The 15,651-nt window shown below is 47.6% G+C and overlaps 1 protein-coding gene and 1 non-coding gene across 2 annotated transcripts in view; both read right to left on the bottom strand.

Annotated features, from left to right (window-relative positions):
* Nucleotides 1-2,733: 2,733 nt before the first annotated feature.
* Nucleotides 2,734-2,805, bottom strand: TRNAW-CCA (transfer RNA tryptophan (anticodon CCA)). Its single transcript has one exon. It is a non-coding gene; the product is annotated as a tRNA-Trp (tRNA).
* A 1,855-nt stretch (nucleotides 2,806-4,660) lies between these two features.
* Nucleotides 4,661-15,651, bottom strand: part of BLACAT1 (BLACAT1 overlapping LEMD1 locus) — a 32,604-nt gene continuing 21,613 nt past the window's right edge. The window contains exons 2-3 of the mRNA XM_054517309.1: nucleotides 6,925-7,079; nucleotides 4,661-6,168 (exon numbers count right to left, since the gene is read on the bottom strand). Coding sequence (XP_054373284.1) covers nucleotides 6,961-7,062 — 102 coding nt within the window. The 5' untranslated portion in view covers nucleotides 7,063-7,079 and the 3' untranslated portion in view covers nucleotides 4,661-6,168; nucleotides 6,925-6,960. The remainder of the gene's footprint in view (nucleotides 6,169-6,924; nucleotides 7,080-15,651) is intronic.

Below are 15,651 nucleotides of genomic sequence, written 5' to 3'. Positions count from 1 at the left end.
ATTTTGCTTCCCTGACCTGGTTCTCTCCAAAGCTGTTAAAATCATCTTTTTCTCCTCAAAGTGCTGCAGAATAACTTTGTGGAAAAATCCTTCAAGGATTTATTATCATTATTATTATTTTTGGTGCTGCCTCAAAAAAGCAGATTTTTTGTTTACCTCACCCTGCTTGGGAATGATAAAGGAAGTGTTGATGTTAAAGGGAAAAATAAATTATTAACAGTCCTGAAAATCGATGAAATCCCTGCAATTCCACATCTGTTTCCATGGGAACAGCAGGAGAGGTGCAGGAATTCCTGCAGATGACACCAGGGAGGTTTTAATTCCTGGCTTTAATTCCCTTTTTCTCACCTGTGGCACCTCAGGCTGAGCCAATTCCATCCCAAAATCATTCCCGGGATGGGAAAGGGGGAAAGAGCTGAAGGAGGAAGAAAAATGTGGGGGGAAATAGGAAAAATCAGCGGGGGAAATGGAGAAAAAGGGGCTTTGGTTGGTCTTTTCTTCTTGAAGAAATAATAGTAATAATGATAATAAGTATGCTAATATAAAGTAATTAATTTAATTAATCTAACAGCAATAATTTTAATAACAATCTAAAATAATATATTATATATAATTTTAATAATAATTTTTAAAAATAATGTTGTAGGTAAAGAGGGAAAATGGATTTTTTTTTGTGGCTAAAGAGGGAAAACAGGGATTTTGTTGTGCCAGCAAGGAGAAAAATGCAGGGGATGGGAGATCCCTCATTTTTCCCAGCGATTTTTCAAGCTGACAGTTAATTAAGGAGTTAATTAAGGAATTTTTCAGTGCAGGCAGTGCCTTAATCCGTGCAGACAGGAGCCCAGAACTCTGGGATTTCTCCATCAGATTTTCACCCGTGGGGAGAAATCCACCAGCTGTGCCCGCCCGAGTGACAAACACGGGGAGACAGCGCTCCAGGCAGGCAGGAGCTGGGGAAAACAGGGAAAAGGGAAAAACAACCCCAAAAACCATCCCAGAAACACCACAAAACCACCCAAAAACCATCCCAAAACCATTCTAAAACCTGTCCCAAAAACCACCCCAAAACCATCTCAAACACCACCCCAAACCCCTCCCAAAACCACCCCTAAAACCACCCCAAAACCATCTCAAAACCATGCCAAGAACCACCCAAAACCATCCCAAAACCACCCCAAAACCATTTCAAAACCATGCCAAGAACCACCCAAAACCATCCCAAAACCATCCCCATAACCACCCAAAACCATCCCAAAACCACCCAAAAACAACCCAAAAACCACCCCAAAACCATCTCAAACACCACCCCGAAACCCTCCCAAAACCACCCCTAAAACCACCCCAAAACTGTCTCAAAACCACGCCAAAAACCACCCAAAAACCACCCCAAAACCATCTCAAAACCATCCCCAAAACCACCCAAAACCATCCCAAAACCATCCCCATAACCACCCAAAACCATTCCAAAACCACCCCAAAAACCACCCTAAAACCCTCCCAAAACCATCCCAAACACCACCCCAAACCCCTCCCAAAACCACCCCTAAAACCAACCCAAAACCGTCTCAAAACCACGCCAAAAACCACCCAAAAACCACCCCAAAACCATCTCAAACACCACCCTAAAACCCTCCCAAAACCACCCCAAAAACCACCTCAAAACTCATCCTAAAACCCTCCCAAAACCATCGCAAAAACCACCCCAAACACCACCCAAACACCACCCAAAAAGTACCCCAAAAACCACCTCAAAACCATCCCAAAACCACCTCAAAACCACCCCAAACCTCCCAAAAACCACCACAAACACCACGCAAAAACCACCCCAAAACCATCACAAAAATCACCCCAAAACCTCCCCAAAAACTATCCCAAAACCACCCCAAACACCACCAGAGCTTTTTCACCCAACTCTGTTCAATCTTAGAAAATCCCATAAAATCTGATTTTTACACCGATTTTCCCCCCAGCTGCTCCTGGCCCTTATCTCTGCCATCAATGATTAACCCTGAGGAGCAAAGTCCCTCTGGCCTCTCTCCTTTTCCTTTTGGCTCATTCCCAAACCAAACTCCAGGATAAATCCAGGGGATTTTCTGCCCCGCTCTGGGATTTATGACCAGGAAGGGGATGCAGGGAATGAGCCCCAAAAAATTAAATTAATTAAATTAAATTGTATTAATAAATAAATTAATATTAATTATTAATGAATAAATAAATATTTATTAATTGCTGCCCAATAAATTCAATTTAAATTCCGATATTGAATCTAAATGGATATATAAAAATAGAGATAAGTATTTTTAATTTTTTATATAAATATATATTATTTATATATTATATATTATTATTATTATTTAGAATAATTTTATTTATTTATTTATTTGGTTATGTTATATTGTATTATGTTATGTTACATTAATAATATGATTTGATTGATCTATTCTATTCTATTCTATTCTATTCTATTCTATTCTATTCTATTCTATTCTATTCTATTCTATATTATTTATAATCTTTCTTCCCACCCTGCCCTCTTTCAGGGGGGCAAAAATGAAATGCAAGGAGATCCCACAGAAGCTGGGGCGCTGTGCTCACCCCCATATCTGCAGCATCGCAGCCTGAACCCCCCAAAACCCCTGAATCAAAGCCTGAAAAATTCCTTTTCATCACAAATTTTTTAATTTTTAGGGTTTTCTTTCCCCGCGGTGGAAAATAGAGCCCCAACCGGGGCGCTGACCCCGACGTGATTCGAACACGCAGCCTTCTGATCTGGAGTCAGACGCGCTACCGTTGCGCCACGAGGTCCCGGCAGCGCCACCGCCGCCCGTGCTCTTAAACCCTCAGCGCCGCCCCCGCGCTGACTCTCGCTATATTCGGGGACTCTCCGTACACCGGGAATTCTCTGCACATTGGAGGCTCCGCGCTCCGGACGCTCCGGTTTTCCCGGGACGGTCCCGGGGCAGCGGCCGCGCCGCCCTGAGGGCTCCGGTCCCGCCCACCGCGCTGGCCACGCCCCCTGCCCACAGCTCCACGTGTGGGCTGTACCACCCGCAGAGGGGCGGAGGGGTGGAGAGACCGCGCCAGCTGCGCCCTGCAGCAGCGCGGAGGACAAATCCCCCCCCCCGCCCGCGGTGGGCTGCGCGGGTTTAAAGGGGCCGCGCACGGAGAGGGGCCCGGGACGTGCGGAGAGCTGGGGGCGTTCTCAGCCTGCTGGAACCCAGGGCTTTAGGTATTGTTTGTATAATAAATCTATTCTATTCTATTCTATTCTATTCTATTCTATTCTATTCTATTTATTTATTTCTAATAATTTAATTATTAATAAAATAATTATTATAATATATAATATACAATAATATACAATATATAGTACATAATATATATACTATCTAAAACATATAGAGTGTATATATAATATATATAATATATATAATTATATCTATTATATATAATAGATATAATTATACATAATATATATAATTATACATTATATATGTTTTTATATGTAATATATATTATATATTATATACAATAATTATATATAATCATGTATTCTATATTAATAATGATATTATATATAATATATAATATGCAAAATAATTATAGAAAAATAAATAAATAAATATGTATTAATATAATAAATATTTCTCTGCCTGTCCTGAGAAGTCCTGACCCCCAGGGGAACTCTGCTTTTAACCTTTGTCCATGCAGAAAACTTCCAATACTTTGGAATGAACCAGAATCTCCAAGTGGGTTAAATGGATAGTGGTGGATCCTTTCCTGATTCTCAACCACCACCCCAAAATCCTCCCAAAACCATTGCAAAAACCACCCCAAAACCCTCCCAAAACCATCCCAAACAGCACCCCAAAAACCATCCCAAAAATGGGGATCCCCCTCTGATGTCTCTGGATCCCTCCCTGGTGCTCCTGGACCCCTCCTGGATCCCTCCCTGCAGTTCCTGGATCCCTCCCTGATTCTCCTGGATCCCTCCCTGATGTTCCTCGATCTCTCCCTACTATTCCTGGACCCCTCTCTATTCTCCTGGATCCACCCCCAATGTTCCTGGATCCCTCCTTGATTCTCCTGGATCCCTCCCTGCTATTCCTGGTTCCTCCCTGATGCCCCTGGATCCTTTCTTAATGTCCCTGGATCCCTCCCCAATATTCCTGGATCATTTCCTGATGTTCTTGGGTCCCTCCTTGAAATTCCTGGATCCCTCGCTGATTCTCCTGGATCCCTCCCCAATAGAACAGGAACATTCCCCAAATCCTCCTGGGAAGGGGGAGCAGCCCAGGACAGGATGGATCACGGCAGAAAATCCTCCAGGAAAACGATAAATCCCAGCCAGTGATGCTCATTAAGATGGAGCCCAATAATTAATTATTCAAATTAAGCTGTTGGGATTTTTTTCCCATCTGATTTCCAAAGGTTTGGCTGGGAGCTTTCCTGACATCTCAGGAATTGTTGTGGGGTTGGTTTGTGCTTTACCAACCCCTGTGCCCTTCCCCACATCAGTCCCACTCCCAAACATCTGGAATTTGCATTTCAGGCCTTTTTTGAAAGGTGAATTTTGGCGTTGGTTTTGAAGAACCAGCCAAGAAAAAGAGGGAGCAAAACCCCTCAGCTCCAAAAGACCATAAAATCCACACTCCAAAAATTACCATAAATATTTTATTTATTTTTAAAATCAGTTATTAATTGATTTATTTTTTAATTAATGTGTTTCTTTATTCTTCTAGCATAGGAATTCCTATAGGAAGCGCTCTGCTCTGTGCGTGGAAGATGCCTGTGCTTATTTACAAATGCCATATCTATTTTTCTCCCCATAAATAAAATAAAAAATAATAAAATAATAAAAAATTAAAATAAATACCCCCAAAAAATAAATGTACAGTACAGATTCCTATGGCTCCTTGGCTGGGAGATTCCCCAGGGACATCCTGGGAGTCCCTTCCCAAAGAAATCCGGGCAGCAGGGATAAAAGAAAAGGACAATAAAAAGAGATTTAATGCTTTGATCCGTGTCAGGAGAGGCTGCAAGGAGGGTTCTGAGCCTTCCCCTCCTCGCCAGGGATCGATCCAGGCTGGAATCAGGAAAATCGGTGGGGTGGAGCAAAACCCCGAGGCAAAGCCTAAGGTTTAATCTGGGCTTTGTTGAGTCAGGACCTGCTGCTGAGCTGGCTTTGTTCTTGCTGGTTTTTTTGTGTGTTTTTGCATAGGAAAAACCTGGAGAAACAGGAGAAATCTGAGGCATGGGAGTCAGTCCAAGCTGGTTTCTCTATAATTAATATTTTTCTACATATCTCAGTGTCCCTGTGGATTTATCCTGGAATAAAACAAGGCCGGAATTCCACCCTTATCTTTACACCCCTGCTCATTTTCAGAGCAGGGATTAATCCCAACTTGTTTAAATCCTTCAACACATCCCTCGTGTGGCCACCACAAATCCTTGTGCAATAAAATAAAGTTACATTCAGGAAATGCCCTTGGAGTTCCACCGACTTCCTTGGATTTTGGGGTTTTTTTGGCCCAAATGTCCTCACCAAGGGCTGTGCTGGGGATGAAAGGTGGAACGGGCTCTGCTGATGTGCAAAAATAGGAACAGGACAAAATCGGCATTTCCCAAAGCAACTGGAGATGTCCTGGGCACACCTGGAGCTTTGTCCTTGGCATAACATTCGGAAAAACACCAATTTTTTGGGCAGCCACCAATTATTTTGGCCTATAGGAAGACTGGGAATACCTGGAAGAAAATCCTCCCTGTGGAAGGGAGGAGGGACAGCTTTGACCAGGAGAGAAAAATATTAAAAAAGGGGATTTTGGTTTTGGGATGTTTTTTTTTGGTTTTTCGTGGGTTTTGGGGGTTTTTTATCTCTTGGCTGCCACCAGGATGCAGGAATTGCCCAAATTCCCAAATTCCCAGTGGGAACATGAGGAGGGCAGCTCAGAGGGAAGCTGGATCCTTTCCTTGCTGAGTTGGGGTTAAAAAAGGATTATTGCTGCTGGGAAAAAATTCATTTTTCTGCCTTCCCTCGGAGTGGAGGCTCCTTCCATGAACACCAGGAATCCGTGGCACTGGGATTTGTAGGAATTTGTAGTCCCGGCAGGGTGGCGGTGGCACCTCGGTGACATCCCCGGCAAGGACAGGGCAGGATCCAGCTCTGCTCTGGGGAGAGGAAACAGTGAGAGAATCTGGGTGATAAATGGGGAAATATGAGGGATAAATGGGAGAATATGAGGGATAAATGGGAGAATATGGGGGATAAATGGAGAATCTATGGGGTGAATGGAAAATCTGGGGGGTGGACGGAGAATCTGTGGGGTAAATGGGGAATATGGAGGATAAATGGAAAATGTGTGGGATAAATGGGAAATCTGTGGGGTGAATGGGAGATAAATGGAGAATCTGTGGGATAAATGGGGAATCTGTGGGGTGAATGGGAGATAAATGGAGAATCTGTGGGATAAATGGGGAATCTGTGGGATAAATGAGAGAATATGGGGGATAAATGAGGAATCTGTGGATAAATGGCAAAACTGGGGGATAAATGGGAGAATCTACAGGATAAATGGGGAATCTGTGGGATAAATGGGGAATCTGTGGGGTGAATGGGGAATCTGGGGGATGAATGGGAAAATATGAGGGATTTAAAGGATGAGCTTTAAGGTCCCTTCCCACCAAAAAGGAGGATCTGTGGGATCTGTGGAGAATCTGTGGAATAAATGGGGAATCTGTGGGACGAAAGTGAGAATCTGTGGGATAAATGGGATAATCTGCAGAACAAATGGAGAATCTGTGGGATAAATGGAGAATATGTGGGATGAATGGGAGAATATGGGGGATAAATGGGAGAATCTGTGGGATGAAAGAATCTGTGGGATAAATGGGGAATCTATGGGATAAATGGAACCGGGACTGTACCCAGGGGAGCAGGAGGGTCCCGGGCAGGGCCGCCCCTCACACGGCTGTCTCCTGCCCCCCGCCGGCCTCCTCCTTCTTCCTCTTCATCTTGCAGAAGCCGTGGAGGCCGCAGAAGCAGGCGAAGGTGAACTGGGGCATCACCGGGAGCTGGAGACCTGGAGGGGAACAGGGAGAGGAGGCAGGGCAGCAGCTGGGGGTGCACGGCCCCAAAATCCCAAACCTGGGGCATCACCTTGGACTGGGACACCCACCCAACTGCCTTCCTGCCTTCCTGCCTTCCTTCCTTCCTTCCTTCCTTCCTTCCTTCCTTCCTTCCTTCCTTCCTTCCTTCCGCCACTTCCTTCCTTCCTTCCGCCACTTCCGCCACTTCCGCCACTTCCGCCACTTCCGCCACTTCCTTCCTCTTTTCTTTTCCGCTTTTCCCCTTTTATCACCTTTTCCCCTTTTTTTCTCTTCTCCTTCCCTTTTCCCCACCCTTTTTTCACCCCTTCCCTTCCCTTCCCTTCCCTTCCCTTCCCTTCCCTTCCCTTCCCTTCCCTTCCCTTCCCTTCCCTTCCCTTCCCTTCCCTTCCCTTCCCCTCTTTGTGTCCGTTTTTTTTGCCGTTTTTTTGTTAAAAACTGCCCCAAAGCCCAGCCCAGGCCACGGCCCAACAGCTGCAAAATGTAATTATGCAAATGCAAGGCTGGGGGGGGGGTTTAAATAAGTAACAAATCCTGGCAGAAACGCTGTCTGAAGGCAAAGCTTCCTTCTCTCCCTGCTTGAATCCTCAGCTTTTCACCAAATCACAGAATCCCAGACTGGGCTGGGTTGGGAGGGACCTTAAAGCCCATCCAGTGCCACCCCTGCTGTGGGCAGGGACACCTTTGTCACCATCCCGGGGTGCTCCAAGCCCTGTCCAACTCGGCCTTGGGCACTGCCAGGGCTGGCAGCATCCCTGGACACCTTCCTGGGCCGTTTCCCGATGATTTTACCCCAAAAGAGGCAGCGCTGGTGTTAAGGGGGTTTGGACTCCGGATCAGCACAAAGTGCATGAGGAGCGAGGGCAGCACGCAGGATTTGGGGCTTTGTCACCTCCCCAGGCTCTGGCGACCCCCATTTCCCCACCCTACAGCCCTGGCAGGGTGGCAGGATTCTGAATACCCTCCTGGGCCGTTTCCTGATGATTTTACCCCAAAAGAGGCAGTGCTGGTGTTAAGGATGGTTTGGACTCAGGATCGGCACAAAGTGCATGAGGAGCGAGGGTAACACGCAGGATTTGGGGCCTTGTCACCTCCCCAGGCTCTGGGGACCCCCATTTCCCCACCCCACAGCCCCGGCGGGGTTTGGAGCATCCTGGACACCCTCCTGGGCCGTTTCCTGATGATTTTACCCCAAAAGAGGCAGCGCTGATGCCTAGGGGGGTCTGGACTCAGGATTGGCACAGAACCCAAAGAGGTGACAGGATTTGGGGCGCTGTCACCTCCCCAGGCTCCGGGGACCCCCTTTCCCCACCCCACAGCCCCGGCGGGGTTTGGATCAGCCGGAATTCCCAGCCGGGAGCAAGCGGAGCAAGCGGAGCAGGCGGAGGGAGCCCCGGCGGTGACAGCGGTGACAGCGGTGCCACATCCCCGCCCTCCCCTCGTGCCCCTTTCCGCGGGTGCAGCTGCAGCACAAAGCCCCAAAAATCGCCTTGAATTCCCCCCTGCGGCCGCGGCCATCTGGGAACCTGCGTGAGGATCCCAAATTCAAGCCGGGCACCGCTGGAGCTCCCGGAGCACCGGGAGGGCAGCGGCTCTGAGAGCCCCGCTCGGAAATGTCCCTTTGTGTGCTCGGGAGCGGCACAGAGAGAAAAGAGCTCGTTCTGATAAAGAGGAAATTTACATTTATTGTCTCAGATAAATTTTATATATATATATGCTTGTTTATTTATTTATTTATATTCATTTATTTATATATATATTTCTATCTCTTTATAAATATATATTTATATATCTATGTATGTATATAAATATGTCTGTATATCTATGTATATGTATATATATAAAAATAAATAAATAAATAAATAAATAAATATAATGAAGAGGAAAATTCTTTTCTCAGATAAATTTATATATGTAAATATAAATATATATTTTTATATAAAAATACAAGTATATATAAATATAAGTATGTATAAACATAAGTATATATATAATATATAAATATAAGTATATATTAATATATATGTAAAATATATACTTAGATATTCTATATATTTTATTTATATGTAATACCACCCGGCTCTGGCCCATCCTCTCCTGGCTGTGGGGCTGTTCAATAATGAAATTAAACCACGCTGCCCATAATCCCCAGAGAAATATATAAATAAATATGTAAATAAAATGTATATGTATATAATAGATTTATAATATATATTAAAAATATATATTATATAATATATATTATATATAAAAAATTATGTATACGTTTATATCTAGATAAAAATTTATGTATACGTTTATATCTAGATATAAATTTTATATCTAATTTATAGATATATATATCATTTATCTGAGCATTTTTCTGAGAAAAAGGGCCAGGAAGCCCATGGTACTTTTGCAAAGCATCTGCAAGGAAGAATCTTCCTCTCCCCCCGTCCTTATTTGTTGCCAGGGGGCAAAAAATTTTGGGCCGAGGGGCCCGGGGGGACAGAGGGGAACAGGAGGGGGAACAGGAGGGGACGGGGACAGCGACAGGGACAGTGCGGGGCCGCTCCAGCCCTGCCCACCCGGCTCTGGCCCATCCTCTCCTGGCTGCGGGGCTGTTCAATAATGAAATTAAACCACGCTGCCCATAATCCCCAGAGAAACCCCAGACCTCCCAGGCAGGTCCCCGGGGGCGCCCTGTGCCACCCCACGTCCCCGTGTCCCCCCTCCGCCTCCTTTTACCGACACAAAACCCCCCCGAGAGCCTGGGGGGTCCGGCTGGGACCCCACCAGGGACCTTTTGAGATGTTCAGAGGGGTTGGGAGCTTTTCAGGCTGACCCTGTGCCTCCCATTCAGGCTGGGGACAATGATGAATGAGCCCCGGAGAATGGAGCAGCCCAGCTGAGGCTGTTCCCCTTGAAAAGGTGGAAAAAGGGATGGTGGAGGAGCAGCAATAATGAAAAAAAAAAGAAATGAAACGAGCTGGTTTGGGGAGTGCTGACAGGAGCCCGGGCTGATTTGCAGGCTCGCCAGCCCCGCGCTGCCCTTTCCATTCAAGGCAGAAGATCCTGGGGATAAAACTGGGAGAAAATGAGCGGAGCATTAAAAATGTAAAGCCGGAGAATTCTCTTTTAGCCAACTGCATCACCCCGGGCCGTGTTTGTCACTGTCACGGTGATGAATTGGGAGCTGTCTGCAATCAGCACGCTCACTTTCATAATGTCACTTTTCCCCGAGCCCGGAAAAATGTCTTTCTGAGGCAGCTGGAGCGAGTCTGCCCCTCAACACAGCGATTCCCGTTTTTTCTGGGTTTGCCGGGCCTCAGGAAGCTCCTGGCACCGGGAGGGAAGGGCAGCAGGGGTGGCTGGGCTCAGGTGACGCTCCCAGGTGACACCAGCGGCCGCCAGCCCCTGTGGGATGCTCAGGCACCCGTACCTTTCATTCCAGCTGCTTCTTCTCCCTCAGCTTTCCTATTTCTGGGAGACACTCTCTTTAAAAAATTCACTTTTTAGGGGATCCGTTGGAAAAACCAGCAAGTTTTGCATTGGAACCCCTGGATTTCAGAGGTTTTTCTCCCTCAGCTTTCCTATTTCTGGGAGACACTCTCTTTAAAAAATTCACTTTTTAGGGGATCCGTTGGAAAAACCAGCAAGTTTTGCATTGGAACCCCTGGACTTCAGAGGTTTTTCTCCCTCAGCTTTCCTATTTCTGGGAGACACCATCTTTAAAAAATTCACTTTTTAGGGAATCTGTTGGGAAAAACCAGCAAGTTTTGCATTCGAAGCCCTGGATTTCAGAGCTGCCTTTTGCTGCTGGGCTCTTTCCTTAGGAAAGATTATTTGCAATGGAAATCTGAGCTGTGTTTTTTTGGCAGGGAGCAGAATGAAATTAAATAATTTGTGATGAAACGGAGGGAAAAATAATTTTAAAAAATAATAATTTCATTTGCCTTTCGCCATAACTGCTACATCCAGTTTTTCAATCGAAGCTGAATTGATTGAATATACCAAATTTATTCAATTGGGTATTGAATTGGTAAAGCCAAGGATTTGAGGAGGGACTGATGGTTTTGGGATCACCAGCCTGGTTTTTAAGATCCCCCGTGGAAGGGTCACAGCTGGGCCTTCCCTGCTGAACCCTGGGCGTTTCTGGGTGATGGGGATGCTCCATCCACAGAGTTTTGCCTGGGGTGGTTTTTTTGTTCCTTTGATTTTTAAGCATCCAAAGTTCAGCTCCTGCCTCCCTCCTCTGTTGTGACATCCTCCCTGTGTGGACACAACCCCTTTCCCACACTCCTCATCCTCTTCCTCCCAGCCCCAAAATCCACCCAATTTAACACTTTTCCAGCCAACTTTTCAAACCCATTATTTCCTAGCCTGGCTTTTTATTTTTCCCCCCCCAAAAAAAATAATAATAAAAAAAAATACCAAAAAAATACAAAAAACTCAGACTTTTCGCTGCTTACAACCAATCCTGAGCCAAACCCCAACTTCAAAGCCGCTTCTCTAATGAGCAGCCGAGCATTAACAACCCAACAACAGAGGAGCCAGAGGAGGGGATAAAAACCGACCTGAAAAGCAGCGCCATCCCTTTAAGGGGAGATAATGAAGGGAGAAGATGTTGCCTGGCATGTTTGCAGAGAATCGCTAATTAAAACATCGCTTCTGTAAAGTCTGCTGATGCCATTGATTCTTCCCCCCACACGGTTAATTTGCTGCTGGCGAGGCAAAGTCGCCAGGGTCCTCATTATAAAAATTTCACCGGCTGCAGCTAATGGTTGTAATTAATAGGTGCAATAAATTTCAAATGGGCAGCCGGGGTGTTCATTAGCTCGGGGCTGACTCAGCACCGGTGGCCTCACCAGTTCCTAAATAATCCATTCCCAGGCAGCCGGGAGGAGGAGGAGGAGGAGGAGGAGGAGGAAGGTGGCACAACCGGTGCAGCCCAAATTCCCCACCCAAAAAAAAAAAAAACTTTTTATTTTTTTAAAATAAAATATCCGGCAGAGCTGGATAAATAATTCCAAGATTTGTCTTTTTTGCCTCTTTTTTTTATTATTATTTATTGTCCTGCTGGTGAATTATCAGCGCAAAACTTCCCCAAGCTTTTCCCAATTTGGGGTGGGATCAGCGCTCCAGGAACTGAACCCTCTGAGGGAAAATATCCAACACCAACTCCTCACACCCAGGCATGGATCAAAGCCAGGCGTGGTTTGGGTCGAGGATATTTGGGATTTAACGTGGATTTTAATTTCCTGGCTCTTCTCCCGATCATCCTGAGCCAGGATTGAGCTCCAAACCACCCCAGGCTCCTCCTGAGCATCATTTCCCCCCCTGGAAAATCCCATGTGAGCACCAACCCTCCCAGAGGGGCTGAGTGTCCCACAGGGCTCAGCTTTGATCGAAAAACTCCGCTTTTCTGCTCATTATCATCAGGCTGTAATTAAAATATTCATAATTGGCACCCAGATTATCCCCTGGCACCGGGAGCAGCGGGGCTGGGTGACCCAGCAGGGAGGTGCTGCTGCTTCCCTGCGCTGCCAGGCCCAATCCCAGAGGCAATTTGGGAGCTGCAAATTGCAAAATTTGGGATCAATTTGGGAGCTGGTGCTCCCGCGCCTGCAAATTCCTCAGCCAAAATTTGGGAGCTGGTTCCGCTGAGCCTGCACGTTCCAAAATTTGGAATGAATTTAGGAGCTGGTGCTCGGTGCCTGCACGTTTCTGAGCCAAAATTTCGGTGGAATTTGGGAGCTGCCGCCTCTGTGCCTGCACATTCCTGAGCCAGAATCTGGGAGCTGGTGCCCTGAGCCTGCAAATTCCAAAATTTGGGCTGAATTTGGGAGTTCCTGCCTCTGTGCCTGCACATTCTAAAATTCAGGATGAATTTGGGAGCTGCTGCCCCTGAGCCTGCAAATTCCAAAATTTGGGCTGAATTTGGGAGCTGGTACCTCGTGCCTGCACATTCCTGAGCCAAAATTTAGGAGCTGCCGCCTCTGTGCCTGCACATTCCAAAATTTGGGATGAATTTGGGAACTGCTGCCTCTGTGCCTGCACATTCCTGCTTGGAGCTGCTTCACCTACAGCAGACCCCAAAATATAATGGGAAATTTGGGGTTACCCCATCCCTGGAAGTGTCCAAGGTGGGGCTGGACAGGGCTTGGAGGAACCTGGGGTGAGCTTCAAGGTTCCTTCCCACCAAATCATTCCAGGGACCATCCAGAGAGGATTTTCCTCCCCACCACAACATTTCGGGGTGCAGCAAAGCAAAATTACCAAACCCAGGGTGGTTTTGGTTGGTTGGCCCCGCTCTCCTCTCCTTGGGACCCTCATTCCAGGATCCCATTCCCGTTTGGAGCAACACTTAGGAGGGTAGAGGGGCCAAGCCAAGCGTGAGATTTGGGGTTATCCCATCCCTGGAAGTGTCAAAGTGGGGTTGGACAGGGCTTGGAGGAACCTGGGATGAGCTTCAAGGTCCCTTCCCACCAAATCATTCCAGGGACAATCCAGAGAGGATTTTCCTTCCAGGGATCCCCAAGGAGACAGCAGGGACAATCCAGAGAGGATTTTCTTCCCCACCACAACATTTTGGGGTGCAGCAAAGCCAAATTACCAAACCCGGGGTGGTTTTGGTTGGTTGGCCCCGCTGTCCCCACCTTGTCCCCCTCATTCCAGGATCCCATTCCCAATTTGGAGCAGCCCTGGAGGGGTGGGGACAGAGGGGCCAAGCCAAGCGTGTCCCCCTGAATGGCTCGGGGCAGGCATTGTCACGGGTGAATTTTCTGAATGAGCAAATCCTCATTAAAAAATAATTAAAACAGCCCGGCGAGATTGGCTTAATTCCTTTCATTTTGACGGATGGTGTTTGGTTTTGATGATTTATGTGCCGGCTCTCCTGCTCTCATTGTTGGAACTCGTGGGATTTCATGATTTTCTTCCTTCCACACCTCCTTGAGTCATGGGATTACAGCTGAACCTCAGCTTTTTTTCCCTTTTTTTAAATTTTTTTCTCCCTCCAAGGACTATTATTTTTAAAGATGCATTCCAGGCTGGTGAAATAAACTTGAAAGCCTGACACCCAAATGAGTCAAAGCTCAGGAAGTGAGAAAAGAGAAACTAAAGGAGGGAGAAACTGCTCGTTTCCTGCTCAGCAAGGGGGGGGAAACCCCACAGGGCTGGCGGGGGCTGCAGGAATGGGGTGGGGTCTGTGGGGTGGGGATTGTGTGAATGGGGCTTGGATAAATGGGGTCTCTGTGGGATGGGATCAGCGAGAATGGGGTCTGTGGGATGGGGTTTGTGGGGTGGGGTTTGTGCAAATGGGGTCCATGGCAGTGGGATCTGCAGGAATGGGATCTGTGGAGTGGGGTCTGGGTAAATGGGGTCTGTGTGATGGGATCTGCAGGAATGGGATGGGATTTGTGGGAATGGGGTGTATAGGATGGGGTCTGTGGGGTGGGATCTGTGCAATGGGGTCTGTGTGATGGGATCTGCAGGAATGGGATCTGTGGGGTGGGATCTGCGGGAATGGGATCTGTGGAATGGGATCTGTGGGGTGGGATCTGCAGGAATGGGATCTGTGGGGTGGGATCTGTGGGGTGGGATCTGCAGGAATGGGATCTGCAGGAATGGGATCTGTAGAATGGGATCTGTAGAATGGGATCTGTGGGATGGGATCTGCAGGAATGGGATCTGTGGGGTGGGATCTGTGCAATGCAGTCTGTGGGGTGGGATCTGCAGGAATGGGATGGGATTTGCGGGAATGGGGTGTATGGGGTGGGGTCTGTGGGGTGGGGATTGTGTGAATGGGGTCTGTGGGGTGGCCTCTGTGGGACAGGACCTACAGGAATGGGGTCTGTGCGATGGGACCTGTGGAAATGGGGTCTGTGGGATGGAACCTATGGAGTGGGGTCCCTGGGGTGGGATCTGCAGCCCCTCTCCTCCCCCACCCCCTGGACCAGCAGATTTTGCCTCTGCACTTTTACAAATCCCGATTTGCCGAGCCCTGCCCTGGAGCTGAACCCTTCCTCCTCCTCTCCTGCTCCCGGCCACCCTCCCCAGCCTCGTGACACCAGCCAGGCCACGGCCTCCTGGCAGCTGTGGGGCAGCCCCTGCCTGCCACAAACCCCAGCTCTGCTTGGGCTGAGTGCCCAAATTGCCCTGAACCCCCTTTTCTCCCACCCGGGCAGCACCCACAACCCTGGGAATGCCCTTGGAAATGCCCTTGGAAATGCCCTTGGAAATGCCCTTGGCCTCTTCCTGGCGCTTTTATTCCAGGGGATGCAGGTGGGGATGCTTTGAACCCTGTTGGAAAAGCTCCAAAATGCCAAAAAAACAAAAACCTCTCCCTCGGCCGGCGCTGAATGGGGACGGCCCCGCTGCCCCCGGGTGCCTTTTGTGTCCCCACCCCTCTGGTAAAGGCCTGCGAGGCTTCAGTGCCCCCTTTCACTCCTTGTTTGACCCCAAGTCAATCCCAGCGGCTCGGAAGGGGCTCGGGGAGGTGGTGAGGAGGTGCCTGGAAGGTGGAGTCCCTCCCCTGTGTAGCCCATGGCTTTTCGCCCTACATGA

Source organism: Molothrus ater, chromosome 25 (genome assembly GCF_012460135.2).
Source record: "Molothrus ater isolate BHLD 08-10-18 breed brown headed cowbird chromosome 25, BPBGC_Mater_1.1, whole genome shotgun sequence".
Lineage (NCBI taxonomy): Eukaryota > Metazoa > Chordata > Aves > Passeriformes > Icteridae > Molothrus > Molothrus ater.
Note: the sequence above shows the minus strand (reverse complement) of the source record. Positions and strands in the feature narration are given on the sequence as shown.